Raw genomic sequence first — 13,610 nt, 5'->3', positions numbered from 1 at the left:
GAGAGAGAGAGAGTCAGGGTGCCTGGATAGCTCAGTGGGTTGGGTGGCCAACTCTTGATTTCGGCTAGGGTCGTGATCTCAGGGTCATGGTATCAAGCCCTACGTGGAGCTCCGCACTCAGTGGAAGAGTCTGCTTGAGGATTCTCTCCTTCTCCCTCTGCCCCTCCCCCCTCAAATAAACAAATAAATACATCTTAAAAAAAAAAAAAGTGAAGAGGGAGTGAAGGAGCGAATTCCACCATGAACTTCTGGTATTTTTAAGACTGAATTTTGTTCAAATGTTCAGACAAAGTAGTGTTCCAACCAATAAAGACTCTTGCCATCCCCAAATAAATGTAAGTAGTTTTTGATTCCTCAGAATTACCCTTCTGTGCCAAAAATTGAAAGAAAGAAGGGACACATTAAAATCAGCTATATTACAAACAGGACCTCAGCTGAACACGGAATTAGGGCCCAGGTGCACACCTTAGGACAATCGTCTAGCTCTTCTGTTTATTGGAGCAGAAGGTAATTAGTATCCCAGAATTAAATCCACACCTAGAACCAAAGAATTGTCTCCCTGGTCTAGGACAAGGCCGGTGTGCCATACTGCACCCCACTCCTCACTGCAGAATTCTGACTCTTGACGGATGGAACCAAGGAAGGAACCATGTGAAGACATGATTGGCCTCTACCAGTGTCTGCCCCGAATATTAGGGCCTGGCATTCCTAGTTTCCTTGAAAATAACCCAGTCTTGGTCCATCTGGTCTACTCTAACAAGTACCCATAGACTGGGGGCTTATAAGCAACAGAAATTTCTCTCTCGTGGTCCTGAAGCCTCTAATTAAGTCCAAGATCAGGGTGCAAGCATGGTTGGGTTCTGGTAAGAACCTTCTTCTGGGTTGTAAGACTGCTGACTTATTGCTGTGACCTCACATGGCAGAAGGGAGGAGAGAGCCCTCTGGGGGTCTTTTTAAATTCATAGCACTAATCCCATTCATGAGGGCTCCAGCCTCATGACCTAAGCACCTCCCAAAGACCCTACACCTCCTGATACCATCACACTGGGGGTTAGGATTTCAATTGATGAATGTTGGGGGGAAGGCACAAACATTCTATATTAGCCAACCTCTTATCCATCTACCATCAAGTCTTTCTTAGACTTTTTAATAAAGTATATACTATGTCAGTCTGGGTGACAGAAGCAATACCGAAGTCAGGTAACTGGCACCTCCAAAGTAGAACCCGGGAGGAGAGGGGGAAAAAGCAGCACATGTAAGGGCTGGCAGGAAACCCATCTCAAAAGCAACCAATCCTCTAGGTTAGTTACTAGTGCTGTACCAATGTCAATTTCCTGGTTTCAGTAATGCACTTGGGTTTTGTAACATTATCAGGGAAAGCTGGGAAGGGTATGTAAGAGCACTATTACTTTTGCAACTTCTTGTGAGCCTATAGTTATTTCAAAATAAAACACTTAATATGAAAAAACAAAATTACTAGTCAATGAGCTAAAAGAGGAAAATTAATGACTTAAGTAAACCCTTTCTAACTGCCCCAGTGCTTCAAAATCACCACTAGCCTTTTATTTATCATTTCAATAAGCTTTATTCTAAAGTTTATATCCTTCGTTAAGAATTTTTTAAGATTGTTTTCCTGACATACGGTTTCCAGGACTGGAAACAAAATGGAAAACATGATCCTGTGTTTATACAAAATCCTGCTTAAAGTTTGGCAGTTCCTCAGAAAGTTAAACATAGAATTACCATATGACCCAGCAATTCTACTCCTAGTTATATACTCAAGATTATTGAAAACACATGTCCACACAAAAACTTGTGCATGAATGTTCACAGTAGCATTAGTCATGACTGCCCCAAAGTGAAAACAGTTGCAATATTCATCAGCAAAAATGTGGCATATCTGTGCATACACAAAGGAATATTATTTGGCCATAAAAAGGAAGGAAGTCTTGATAAATGCTACAACATCAATGAATCCTGAAGACATTGTGCATAGTGAAAGAAGCCAGACATAAAAAGCCATCCATCATGATTTATATAAAATGTTGAGAATAAGCTCAACCATAGAAATAGGAAGTAGAGTGGTTGCCTAGGGCTGACCGCCGCCCGGGGAGGAGAAAGATAAGGCGTGACTGTTAATGCATACAGGGTTTCTTTTTGAGGTGAGGAAAATGTCCTGGAATAAGACAATGGTGATGGTGGTACAATGTTGCAAATATACTACAAACCACTGAATTATAACTTTAGAATGGCGACTTGGGAGTCTGGCTGGCTCAGTCAAAAGAGCATGTAGGGGCACCTGGGTGGCTCAGTTGTTAGGCATCTGCCTTCAGCTCGGGTCGTGGTCCCGAGGTCCTGGGATCGAGCCCCGCGTCAGGATCCCTGCTCGGCGGGAAGCCTGCTTCTCCCTCTCCCGCTCCCCCTGCTTGTGTCCCCTCTCTCACTGTCTCTCTCTCTCTGTCAAATAAATAAATAAAATCTTAAAAAAAAAAAAAAAAAGCATGCAACTCTTGAATTTGGGGTCATGAGTTTGAGCCCCACATTGGGAGCAGAGATCACTAAATAAACTTTAAAAAAATTAAAAAATAATTTTTTAAAATAAAAATAAAATGGTGACTTTTATGGTATGTGACTCACATCTTAATTTGAAAGAAAGAAAAGAAAGAAAACCAAAACAAAAAGTTCCACACAGAGGAAAATTTTTCTTCTTTTCCCCCTAGGCTTATCCTAGAACAATAACTGCTTTCCTGAAGCATCACTCATATTATGCGGAGGCTTATCTTTGACTAGTCTAGTCTAAGGTTGGCAAAGTGTTACATTTCACTCAACAAATATCTATTATGAGGTATGGGGGAGCAGGGCAAGGGAGGAGACAAAAAAGGATTTCTAAAAATAAATAATGGAAAAACCAACCACTAGATCTGAAAGCTTTCAGCAGAGTCAGGGGATGACTAACTTGAGGTTAACTATGCACTTGGTAAACTGAATGTTGCTAACTGCAACATAACATTCTCTTCTTCCTCCAAATAAATACCTGGGACTTGTCTCTTTAAAAATATTAAAATTTTCAAGATTTTAAGAGGCTTCATTGGCTTCAGGTGTTTCTATATTTGACAAACAAATTCACACGATTCTAGACCTTTAGGAATTCCTATTTTCATCAGATCTCCTCCAAGTGTTCAGCTCTACAAACAACCTCACAATTTGGGTGTATTTTAACTGGGCAGCCAACCCCTCCATTACCTTGACCTCCACACAACCAGAGAGCTCACACACAGCACCCATGTCATGATTTTGTATAAAAACAGGATCATGCTTTCTATTTTATTTCCAATACCAGAAACTGTATCATAATGCTTAGCAGGAGATGTGACTATACCATGACTTATAAAATTAGCAACTTCAGCTAATCCCAGCACTAATCCCTGGCAATCCAGTAGTTTGTGCTTCTCTGTCCAGCAGAGCCACTTACACCCTTTTTTTGTTTCTTATTTCCAAGACAATTCAATAGGCAAAAGAAAACATTTCTTATATATATATGATGACTCGGAGCTCTTTCTAACAACCACCACAAGCATATCAAAACTGATTTCCTTCTCCCTTAAGTGAACATACACTGAGCTTTATGCATAAGTCAGTATTGTGCATACATGTGATGCCAAGAGGACTCTGCCCAAGAAGGCTGCCTTCACTCCAGTCACTTCTTTAACTGCTCGTTGGGGGCTGTTTAAAAAGCTGGTTGGTAAATCAAACAACAGTCTCTCCGCCTCAGAGTCACACCTTCATTCTGATTTTAAGTAGGATTGAAACTGTGGCATCTCTGACTTTGTGTCCCTCCAGCTTCTTCCTAAACTAAATCTACCCTAAAGAATACGGATTTGCCACCATGAAGGAATATATTTCTTAGAAAACCAGAGGCTCTGAGAGCAATTCTAAATGAGGAGTTCCAAAAATATAAGTTAAGAACCTCCCCTGATGATGACCTGAAGCTATAAACTTGGTTGGCGATGTGAATTTTGGTCTTTGTTAATTATTAAGTGAAGACAGTGCATGATTATAAATACATTTTAAGTATTATGAAAATTATGAACATGTGAATAGAGACAGGGTCCAGTAAAAATGAAAAACAACATCGCATGAAAGTGGATGATTTCTCAAGAATTTCCTTTCAGTTACTGTTATACTGTAAATACAAAAGAAGATACATCATTCACCTTAATTGACAGCTACTTTTATTCCACACGATGTTCCAGGATCTTAATCATCTGCCACAATTCCCACATCCCCTCTAGGTCACAGCCCCTGACCCTGAGCCTGTCTTCATGTATGGAGATGAGTTATCTTAACCCAGAGGACATTGCCAAATAGCTGCCCACATAAAGACTCAGCTGACTCTTCTCTCTTCTCTACCCAGTCACACAGCTTTGCAAGGGCTCCCTTCCTTCTCTCTCAGCGTGGTAGTTCACCAAACAAAAAGGCTAAGTGTCCCTTACAGTGGATGACTTGTAAAAATAGCAGCCTCAACTAATCCCTGCACTAATCCCTGGCAATCTAGTAGCTTGTGCCTCTCTATCTAGCAGGGCCACGTACACCTCCTTTTGTTTCTTATTTCCAAGACAATTCAATAGGCAGAATAAAACATTTTTAAATATATGATGACAGCAACAACAAGCATGTCTAAGCACTTAGGATGGCAGCGCTGGGCTAAATCCATCTCTGAGACACTGAGAATCACTATTCAAACCTAGACCTCGCTGACTCCAGAATCTGCATCTTTGGCCATTACTCTCTGAAAATAATGGTAATTTTAACTTTTTAAAGTGTATGTATACAAAAAGTCTCATTTAAGCCTCTGAACGTAGCTGTGAGGAATGAAGGTGACCAAGACCTTGAGATGTGAAGGGGTGGGGTAACCTGCCCAGGACCTCCAAGCTAGGCACAGAGCCAGCGCTAGAACCCAGGATGGCCAATCACATCCATGATCTTGCCACCAGCTCCAAGCGGCCCTGAAGTCTCAATCAATCATCTGGAAGTAGTTATTGCCAATGGTTTCTTAGGCAGTGAGATAGAAGAAAAGGCTAAAAATCAAAGGAATTTGGAAATAAGCTACCTTCTCTCAAAATGTGACACTTTTAATTTAAACACATGCATATCCACTTTTTGACATCATAATTCTAATATGTAGAATATTATATTTAGGGCGCCTGGGTGGCTCAGTTGGTTAAGCGACTGCCTTCGGCTCAGGTCATGATCCCAGAGTCCTGGAATCGAGTCCCACATCGGGCTCCCAGCTCAGTGGGGAGCCTGCTTCTCCCTCTGACTCTCTCCCCTCTCATGCTGTTTCTCTCTCGCTCACTCTCTAATATATAAATAAGTAAAATCTTAAAAAAAAAAAGAATATTATATTTAAAAAGTGGTAAACTAAAAAAAGCCAAGTTTTGTAATCGCAAAGACCTGGAGTGGAATCAGAGTCACTATTTCTAACTGGCAGACCTTCAGCAGGTCGCTCTTCATGTGTAAAATGGTCTTAGCTGCCTTAGAATAGGCCAGGTATTTAGCACACAGTAGGTACATAAAATCCGTTAGTTTCCTCATATCACAGTCAGTTCTAGGGCTTGCAGGAGCTCTAGGGTTATAAGATAACACTACTCTAAAAGTTTGTCCCTTCAGAATGCCATGGACTCAAATGGAATTTGCTGACAAGAAAAAATACATTTTCCTGGAAGCAGCACTCTCCTGAGAAACTTGCATTAACTAGGGAGTAAACCTAGCAGTATCCTCCCATAAAATGCAATAACATTATTCATAATAGCCAAAAGTGGCAGCAACTCAAGCGTCCACTGATGGATGAATGGACCAACAAAATGCAGCATACACATACAATGGAGTTTTATTCAGCCTTAAAAAGGAAGCAAATTCGGACACACGCTACAACACGGATGAACTTTGAAAACATGTTCTGAGTAAAATAAGCCTGACACAAAAGTAAAAGTATTGTATGAGTCCACTTATATGGGGCACCTCAAGCAGTCAAATTCATCAAAACAGAAAGTAAAATGGTGGCTGCCAAGAGTGAAGGTGGGGGTAGAATCAAGAACTAGTGTTAAGGGACACCTGGCTGGCTCGGTCCGTTAAGCCTACACCTCTTGATTTCCTTGACTTCAGCCCAGGTCATGATCTCAGGGTCAAGGGGCTCCTGCTCAGCAGGGAGTCTGCTTCTCTCCCTCTCCCTCTCCCCCTCCCCGTGCTCTGAAGAACACACGTGCACGCTCTCTCATGCGCGCGCTCTCTCTCTCTCTCTAAAATAAATAAATAAATCTTAAAAAAAAAAAAAAGAATGAGCGTTTAATAGGCAGAGTTTCAGGTTGGGATAATGAAAAAGTTTTGGAGATGGACGGTGGTGATAGTTAGACATGGTGAATGTATTTAATGCCATTGAACTATATACCTTAAAATGGTTAAAATGCTCAATTTTATGTTACATATATTTTACCTCAATAAACAAATAGCAAAGATGCCGATCTGTCCACAGGGGCCTTATACTCTGCTTCCTGGGGCCTGGGAACCAAGCCTTTCCGTCTGCCGGCCCTGGTCTCAGCCTGCCCCAGCTCACCTTCCCATTATTAACCCATTCCCTCCCCAGGGCACTCACCTGGCCGCAGGTTCAGGGCAATCTTCTGCGGTGTCATCTGAATGACATCTGAGCTGGCGGGACTGGAGCCCTTGCTGCTGAGAGGCAGGCTCCGCAGGACCTGAGTGCTGCTGGCTGGGCTCTCAAACTCACCCCCACAGCCGTTTCTGGCCAGGTTTGCCTTCAAGTCACACCGGGAGGTGACGGAGCGCAGGCTGCCGAAGTCCTAAGTGCGGCAACAAAGGAAGAGGGCAGAGAGTGGTCAGGCTGTCTTTCCAGAGCACCTCGGGGTGTGGACCCATCAGCATCTGGTGCATGCACCTGAAACGCTCCGCACTCCATTTTCATTGCCCGAAAGGGGTAAAAATGATAACACGTACCCCAAATGCCTCACTGAGGATTACGAGGGTTAATGAAGGTGCTGGATACAAAAGCACTTTGTAAACTGTAAATGCGTAATAAAAATGTTTGGTTTCGTTGTTACTTTAATGATCAAAATTCTCCTTAAAAAAAAAAAAGGGGTCTGTCTGCACGATTAGCTGGAGGAAAGTAACTGAAATGGTCTGTTGCACAACTTAATATGTTTTAAAGATACTATATAAGTAGACAAGTAGTTATCATTCAGCAATCAAGAGTTAACTTGCAGGCACTGCACATTACACAACCATTCTGCAAGACAACATGGCAATAAACATTGTACCCTTTGACCCAGTGGTCCAGTCCCAGGAATTTATCACAAGAAGTCAGTCAAAAGAAAGGGGAAACTCTGTAAGATACATACTGCAGTGTCATGGAGAATAGCATGATCTTAGAAACCTAAATCCCTCAATCATAAGAAAAACATGGTATACCACCTCCATAGATGACACAGTCATTCAAAATGATGAAGACTGAAAGTTCAAAACATACCAAGAAAAAAAATCAGAAAAAAAAATTGTATCTGCATTAGGATTCAAAACAAAAACTTTAAAAATAAAGATAACTGAGGCATTAGTGTAGAGGGACTAAAATTACATTTTTTCTTTTATCATCTTTACTGTTCTTTGAACAATAAAGCCACATTGATAAGACAAAAATCTTTCTTTTCTTAAGCTGGATTTAGGAGAAGGCTAGATATCAGGATGACCCAACTTTATCTGGGGCACCAGGAGTTTAGGCCATTCACTTTAAAATGAAATAACACACTGTATTATAAAATATGGTACTTTGGAAGTATTGATCGTTTTCCAGTAAGGGAATTTTTAACAGCAAAGCAAACCCAGGATGCTCTCTGCACACCCTCTCACTGATGCATGTAGAAAATAAGATCGCCTCCACCAGCTGGCTGGATGCCGGCGCTGGCCCAGATCCTCCTCCTGATTGCTGGAGGAGTTATGATGCTCACCGCTTCCTCTCCCCTCTGTAACATTTTGCCAGAAAGCCTCAGCTGAGTCAAGTGTCCTCCCTGCTGTTTTAGGAGCCAGACTGCTGGCAGAAGCAGAGACTCGGAGAACTCGCCCTTCGCCATGGTCTAGGATGCCCCAGGGCTAGCCAATGCCCGTTTGAGCCTTCACAACATTCAACACTAAGAAGTCAAGAAGAATTTGCAGTGTTTTTATATAAGTGAAACCAGATGTGTTGTTCTGGGCCTCTGTGATTGTTGTTGTTGTTTATTTTATAATTGAATTTTTTTGTTTCACCCCTGGAGATCTTGGTGCTATAAGTCTAAGTGGCTCCAGACACTCGTGGACCAGGTGAGAAAATAAATATCATAGCTTAACATAGGTATCCCTGAAATGATACAAGATTTCAAAGCTAGGCTTTCCAAACTGGGTTCCAAGTAGCTGAGCTTGGCTCTGATGTAGAAATTCTAATAAAGCAGTGACAAAGCCCAGGGATCAGGGAAAGGAGAGGTAACCTCGTGAGGGCCCTGCAGTAGTGGTCTGCTGTCTGGAGCTGTCTGCAGCGGAAGTCTAACTGGCTGTCCAGAGCTGGAAGGGCTCAGGGGCTCGCCTGCTCAGAGCCTCCTCGGTGAAAATTTCCGAGCTTCCTGCTGGCACCTGGTGTCCTGAGCCTTGCTTGCTGCCAGCTACTCTAGTTCTGACGAGCTGCTTGTGCTCGGCCCAGTTCTGACTCTCAAGGTACACTGTCTTGAGCAGTCCAGGGCAAAACTCTGCCACCAGGTTGGCAATGAAAGCATCTTTGGTCACCCCGGAGTGATGGCAACCCCCGACACCCCTCCCATTGGTCTGAAGCAGCTTGCATTCTGGAATAGACTAGGTCACAGAGCCAACCTGCTTCACTCTAAGCAGGAGGTAGTTGAAGGATTCCCAATCTACAGCCTTGGCAATTCATTTCAGCTTGGCCGTCGAGATCATGCCCTACTGCCCGGACACCTGCACTAGCAGTGAACACCCAAGCTTCCCAGTCATCCTGCTCAAAGGGGTTTTTAACAGATGCTACCAGTCCTTGATGGAGAACTTGTACAGGGCCACCTGCTGGCCAGGGAAGATGTACCTGCTAAGATCATCGGGAGACTTAAGGTCCAGGTCATCCTTCCCTGACCTGAAGAACTCAAGAGACAGCCACACCCATGCCAATTACAAGTGGATCTGTGTGTCCGGCTTTCCTAACTCTATTCTAGAGGCTCTGAGGCTTCTTTAATCTCTAGGATATTAGGAATAAGGCTCTCTTCATTCCCCTCATTGGTAATAGCTTATTTCTCCTTAATATTCTTCGAGGTTGTGGCACACCTCCACTCCAGCGCGCATGGCTTCCCGGAAGTTTGCTGCACAGGCACGGCAGGGCCATCAACCTTCGTATTGTCACTGGTTGCCAGTATGAGAACTACCAACGACCACATTAAAACTGCAACTTGCGGGGTGGCTGGCTGGCTGAGTCGGTAGAGCAAGAGACTCTTGATCTAGGGGTGGCGAGTTCAAGCCCCATGTTGGGCATAGAGACTACTATTAAACAAACAAACAAACTGCAACTCATAAGGTGCCTTCAGAAGTGCCAGTCAAGTCAGCAATGGGACAACACAGGGAGCCCTTCTCAGCAGCTACAGCAGGACACACAGCAAGGGACACCCTACTGTGGCACCTGTACCAAATTCAGATTTAGTCTCAGTGCCACCCATCTCTATCATCAGTTTGTCAACCTTCTCCTATTTCACAAAGTTGAGTGTCCTGTTACTTGGGGCAGGCCCAATGACTTCAGTGATGTGTTCAACAGCCTTTGAGACACCTTTACCTATATATTGAATCTTGTCATTGTCGCAGGGCTCTGAGGCCTCAAAGACACCCCCTGAGGCGCCTCTGGGCATGGCAGGTGTGAAGCACCTTTTGAGAGTAAGGCAGCAACCTCAGCAGTGGGATTCCCACATAGCTGAGGGTCCATCTGGCACAGAATCTGAAAAGAGCCACAACTAATTGCTTGCTGCCCAAGAAAAGGACAGAGAGTGCTGCAGGCCCAGCTGGGAATGCTGACCCCACAAGCCCAAGTGTTTCTCCTCCTCCTCTACTCCTGAGCTCTTCTCTAGATCGTCCTTCAGATGCCAGAGACCTGACACTTGGGCCCTCGTCCAGGTGCCAGAAGACAGCAAGTTCCAAGAGGAAGGGACTTTGAATCCATCGCCTGGTGCCAGTCCTGCTCTCTATGGGTGAGGAATCAGAGGCCCACATGCCAAAGCTCATGCCTCAGTTCATCCAAGAAACTCAAGTTCATTGGGCTTCAGCTGCCTGGACCCCAGGGCTCTTGGCATCGCCTCCCTTCCATCTCAACGAAGGCCACGGCTGAATGCTGCAGTAGGAAACTCTGGCTCCACAGATCCCATCCCTCTGATTTTAGTATTTCCTTGCTGCCCCCAAGGCAGAGATCTTCCTGCCATCTATCAGACTTGGAGGATAAACATTCTCTCTTATGCAGAAAAACAGGTATGGAAGGAGAGGGGGGGACCTCATCTCAACATGGAAAAATGGAAACTAGTTTCAGGAAGGGCTTCTACTGGGGCAGAGCGCAACTGTGTGCAGATGCTCCTGATGCTCTGAGCTGGATGGAGTTTCAGCTCATGGAGGAAGCATCTGTCCGTGGTCTCCAGAAATGCATCCATCAACCCTCCAAGGACTCATAAAAGGAAACGGCATTACAGGCAAACTTCCAAGAGAAGCAACAGAATGGGAACAGGAACTTGAAACATCTTTTATGGCTTTTAGTCACTCTGTGGTAACATAAAGACAAGGGAAGTGTTCCAAATGTCGGATCCCTTTTTATTTTAACTTGCTCCCCTTTCCTTGCTCCAGGGCCTATGAAGTGGAGGACAGGATGAGATCCACTGTTGGCTGTAACACTGTAACACCTAACTCCCTGGACATTTGGTTCACCAAAACCTCTCTCCCTGCAGTGAAAGCCAGAGCCCGCATCCTAGCCAGTGTGGTGGGGTTCATTCAGGTTTGTCTGAGTGGGCCACACTATCGTGACGGTATCCGCACACCACCCTGCCTTTTGCTGAAGGCCGAAACTCTAAAAAGATGTGGGTGTTGGTTTGGGGGAGGGGGGGAGGACGGATTCATGTTTGATTCTGAAACAGCAGGGGTGGGAGAAGAGGAACCCCAGCAGGAAAGGAGGCAGACAGGCCCAATTTCTGGGATGAAGATGGAAGAAATAAACTGGTGAACAGGCAGGGAGCCTGGCAGAGAGATGGGCGCAGGCGGGGGAGCTGACTGCCCTCTGAGGCGGGGCTTTCCCCTGGGATAGGGCAGGGTCACACCTGCTCCACAGAGCCCTCATGGATGGGGGGCGGAGGAGGACAGAAGGTAAGCGTTGCAAACCGAAATCTGCGCATGAGCAACACACCACCCTCTGCCTGGGGGATGGAGAAATCCCTCTGTCAGCTTTCAGTCGGCTCATTTAATTCACTGAGCAAATATTTATGAAGCATCTACAATAGGCCACGATTATTCCTTTCAGGACCACAAAGAGATTTTCTCTCAAAGAATCTGTATTTTATTGTGAGCTGGAGTGAATGCTCTTTTCTTCATTTCCTCCCAGCTCAAAGGAGCATACAGGCAATGTCTCCTCGATACCGTGGACACCATAATTTCCCCCAAAAGTCCACTCAGCCCATTACAGGATGCTATTGTGGTCCTGTCTAAGCTGTAAAATAGGATGCTAGTGTGGTTTCGTCTTAGCTGCCCCGGCTTTTTTGTGTTCTTGTCGGGGACCCTGGTCCTGACTACCTAAGTGTCCAATTAACTTCTAACACTGTCTTGCTTCCCTGCCTCCAGCCCTACTGACCCCTTCGTTTCTGCTTCTCCATGTCTACTTCCAAGGCAAAGACCCTTCACCCCAGCCTACATTTCCCCGGTCTTCTTCCATCCCAACCCCATTTCCATCTAAACGCCACAGGCCAGTAGCCTTGCCTCCCTGGCCCTTCTCCCTCTGGTTTCTCAGCAGCATGTGCTGGTCGTGGCCACATCACCTCAAAGTGTCTCGCTGTCATGCCCAGCAGCCTCCCCACTTCCCCAGCCCTGCGTGCAATCTCCTAGCCTGTCTTTGTCTCCTCTCCCACTCCCAACAACTCTGCTTTCTATCCTCACAGGGAGTCTGGGTCCTTCAGCCCTGCCCACTTCTCCTAAACCACCGTCCTCTTGCAAGCCACACTGGCCTCCCTGCTTCCAGCACGAACCCTATGCTCCCTCTGTCTTCCTGGGCACACAGCTACATCCGCTCTCCTGGTTCTCCTTGCAAGTAGCAATAGTGATGTGACTGGGTGGTTGGCAAGAAAGTGTGAGTGGAAACAAGGTGGGCTGCCCTGGGCCTTGCCGGGAAAGCATACACACACTCTGCCCTGCAAATTCCTCTCATAGCTAGCTGGGCCATGAGGCTTACAATCTCAGATCAGGGGCAGATTTCCACTTGAAAAAAAATGACAGACAAAATGGATAATACGCTGCCGGATCTGTTGTGTGTTTTATCCAGTGCAGTACAAACAGCACCCACAATGCTCACACTGGCTGAGAAGCAGGGGACAAAGGAGTGTCATGCAGAATGAATTAGGGACAGGGGCTGAGGTGTGCAGTGGGAGCAGGCGAGGAAAGGCAAGGACAGGCGGCCTCCCCCCACTCCTGGTCTCAGAGTACCAGAGAGTCTGGCAACTCTAAAATCTTTTTATTTTTAAAAATTTTTTTTAAAGATTTATTTTTTTATGAGAGAGAGAGATGGTAAGCAAGCACAGGGCGAGAGGCGGAGGGAGAGGGAGAGAGAAACCAAGCAGGCTCTGTGCTGGGTGTGCAGCCCAACGCAGGGCTCGATCCCACGACCCTGAGGTCACGACCCAAAGTGAAATAAAGAGTAGGATGCGAGGGGCGCCTGCGTGGCTCAGTCGGTTAAGCAGCTGCCTTCGGCTCAGGTCCTAATCCCAGGGTCCTGAGATCAATCCCCGCATCGGGCTCCTTGCCCAGCAAGGAGTCTGCTTCTCCCTCTTCCTCTGCTGCTCCCCCTACTTGTGCTCTCACTTGTGCTCTCTCTCTCAAATAAATAAATAAAAATCTTAAAAAAAGAAAAAGAGTTGGATGCTCAACCGACTGTGCCACCCAGGTGCCCCCCAAATAAAATCTTTAAACAAACAAACAAACAAAGGCCATGCAGCAGAACGGAGTAGAAAACCAGCAAGAAGTGCTAAGTGGGAGCTGGGTATGGGCAGACTCAAATTCAGTACCAGTGGGAGAACACAGGAATGGGAGGGCGGACTGGGTAGAGAGGTGGAATTAGGTTACAAGGAATGTTAAATGCAGAGTAAGGATCCCCACCCCACCTCAAGTAAAGTAAGAAGGCTCTGTGAGATCAGGAGCAGGGGAGTCCCAGGGGAACAGGTTCTGCGATTACGCCGCGCTGGTGTTCGGCAACGACAGGTGCGCGGGTCCGAATCCACATGAACACACTGGCTAGGAGCCTGGCCCTCCTTGACCGTCCACGAGGCACCAGCCCTCAGTGTAAACAC

General features: G+C 45.6%; 1 protein-coding gene across 1 annotated transcript in view; it reads right to left on the bottom strand.

The window, feature by feature from the left end:
• Positions 1 to 13,610, bottom strand: part of ITGB5 (integrin subunit beta 5) — a 112,526-nt gene that overhangs the window by 84,420 nt on the left and 14,496 nt on the right. The window contains 1 exon segment of the mRNA XM_027583424.2: positions 6,653 to 6,857. Within this exon segment, the coding sequence (XP_027439225.2) occupies positions 6,653 to 6,689 (37 nt within the window). The 5' untranslated portion in view covers positions 6,690 to 6,857.

This window comes from Zalophus californianus, chromosome 1 (genome assembly GCF_009762305.2).
Source record: "Zalophus californianus isolate mZalCal1 chromosome 1, mZalCal1.pri.v2, whole genome shotgun sequence".
Classification (NCBI taxonomy): Eukaryota; Metazoa; Chordata; class Mammalia; order Carnivora; family Otariidae; genus Zalophus; species Zalophus californianus.
This window is presented reverse-complemented; position numbering and strand designations above follow the sequence as displayed.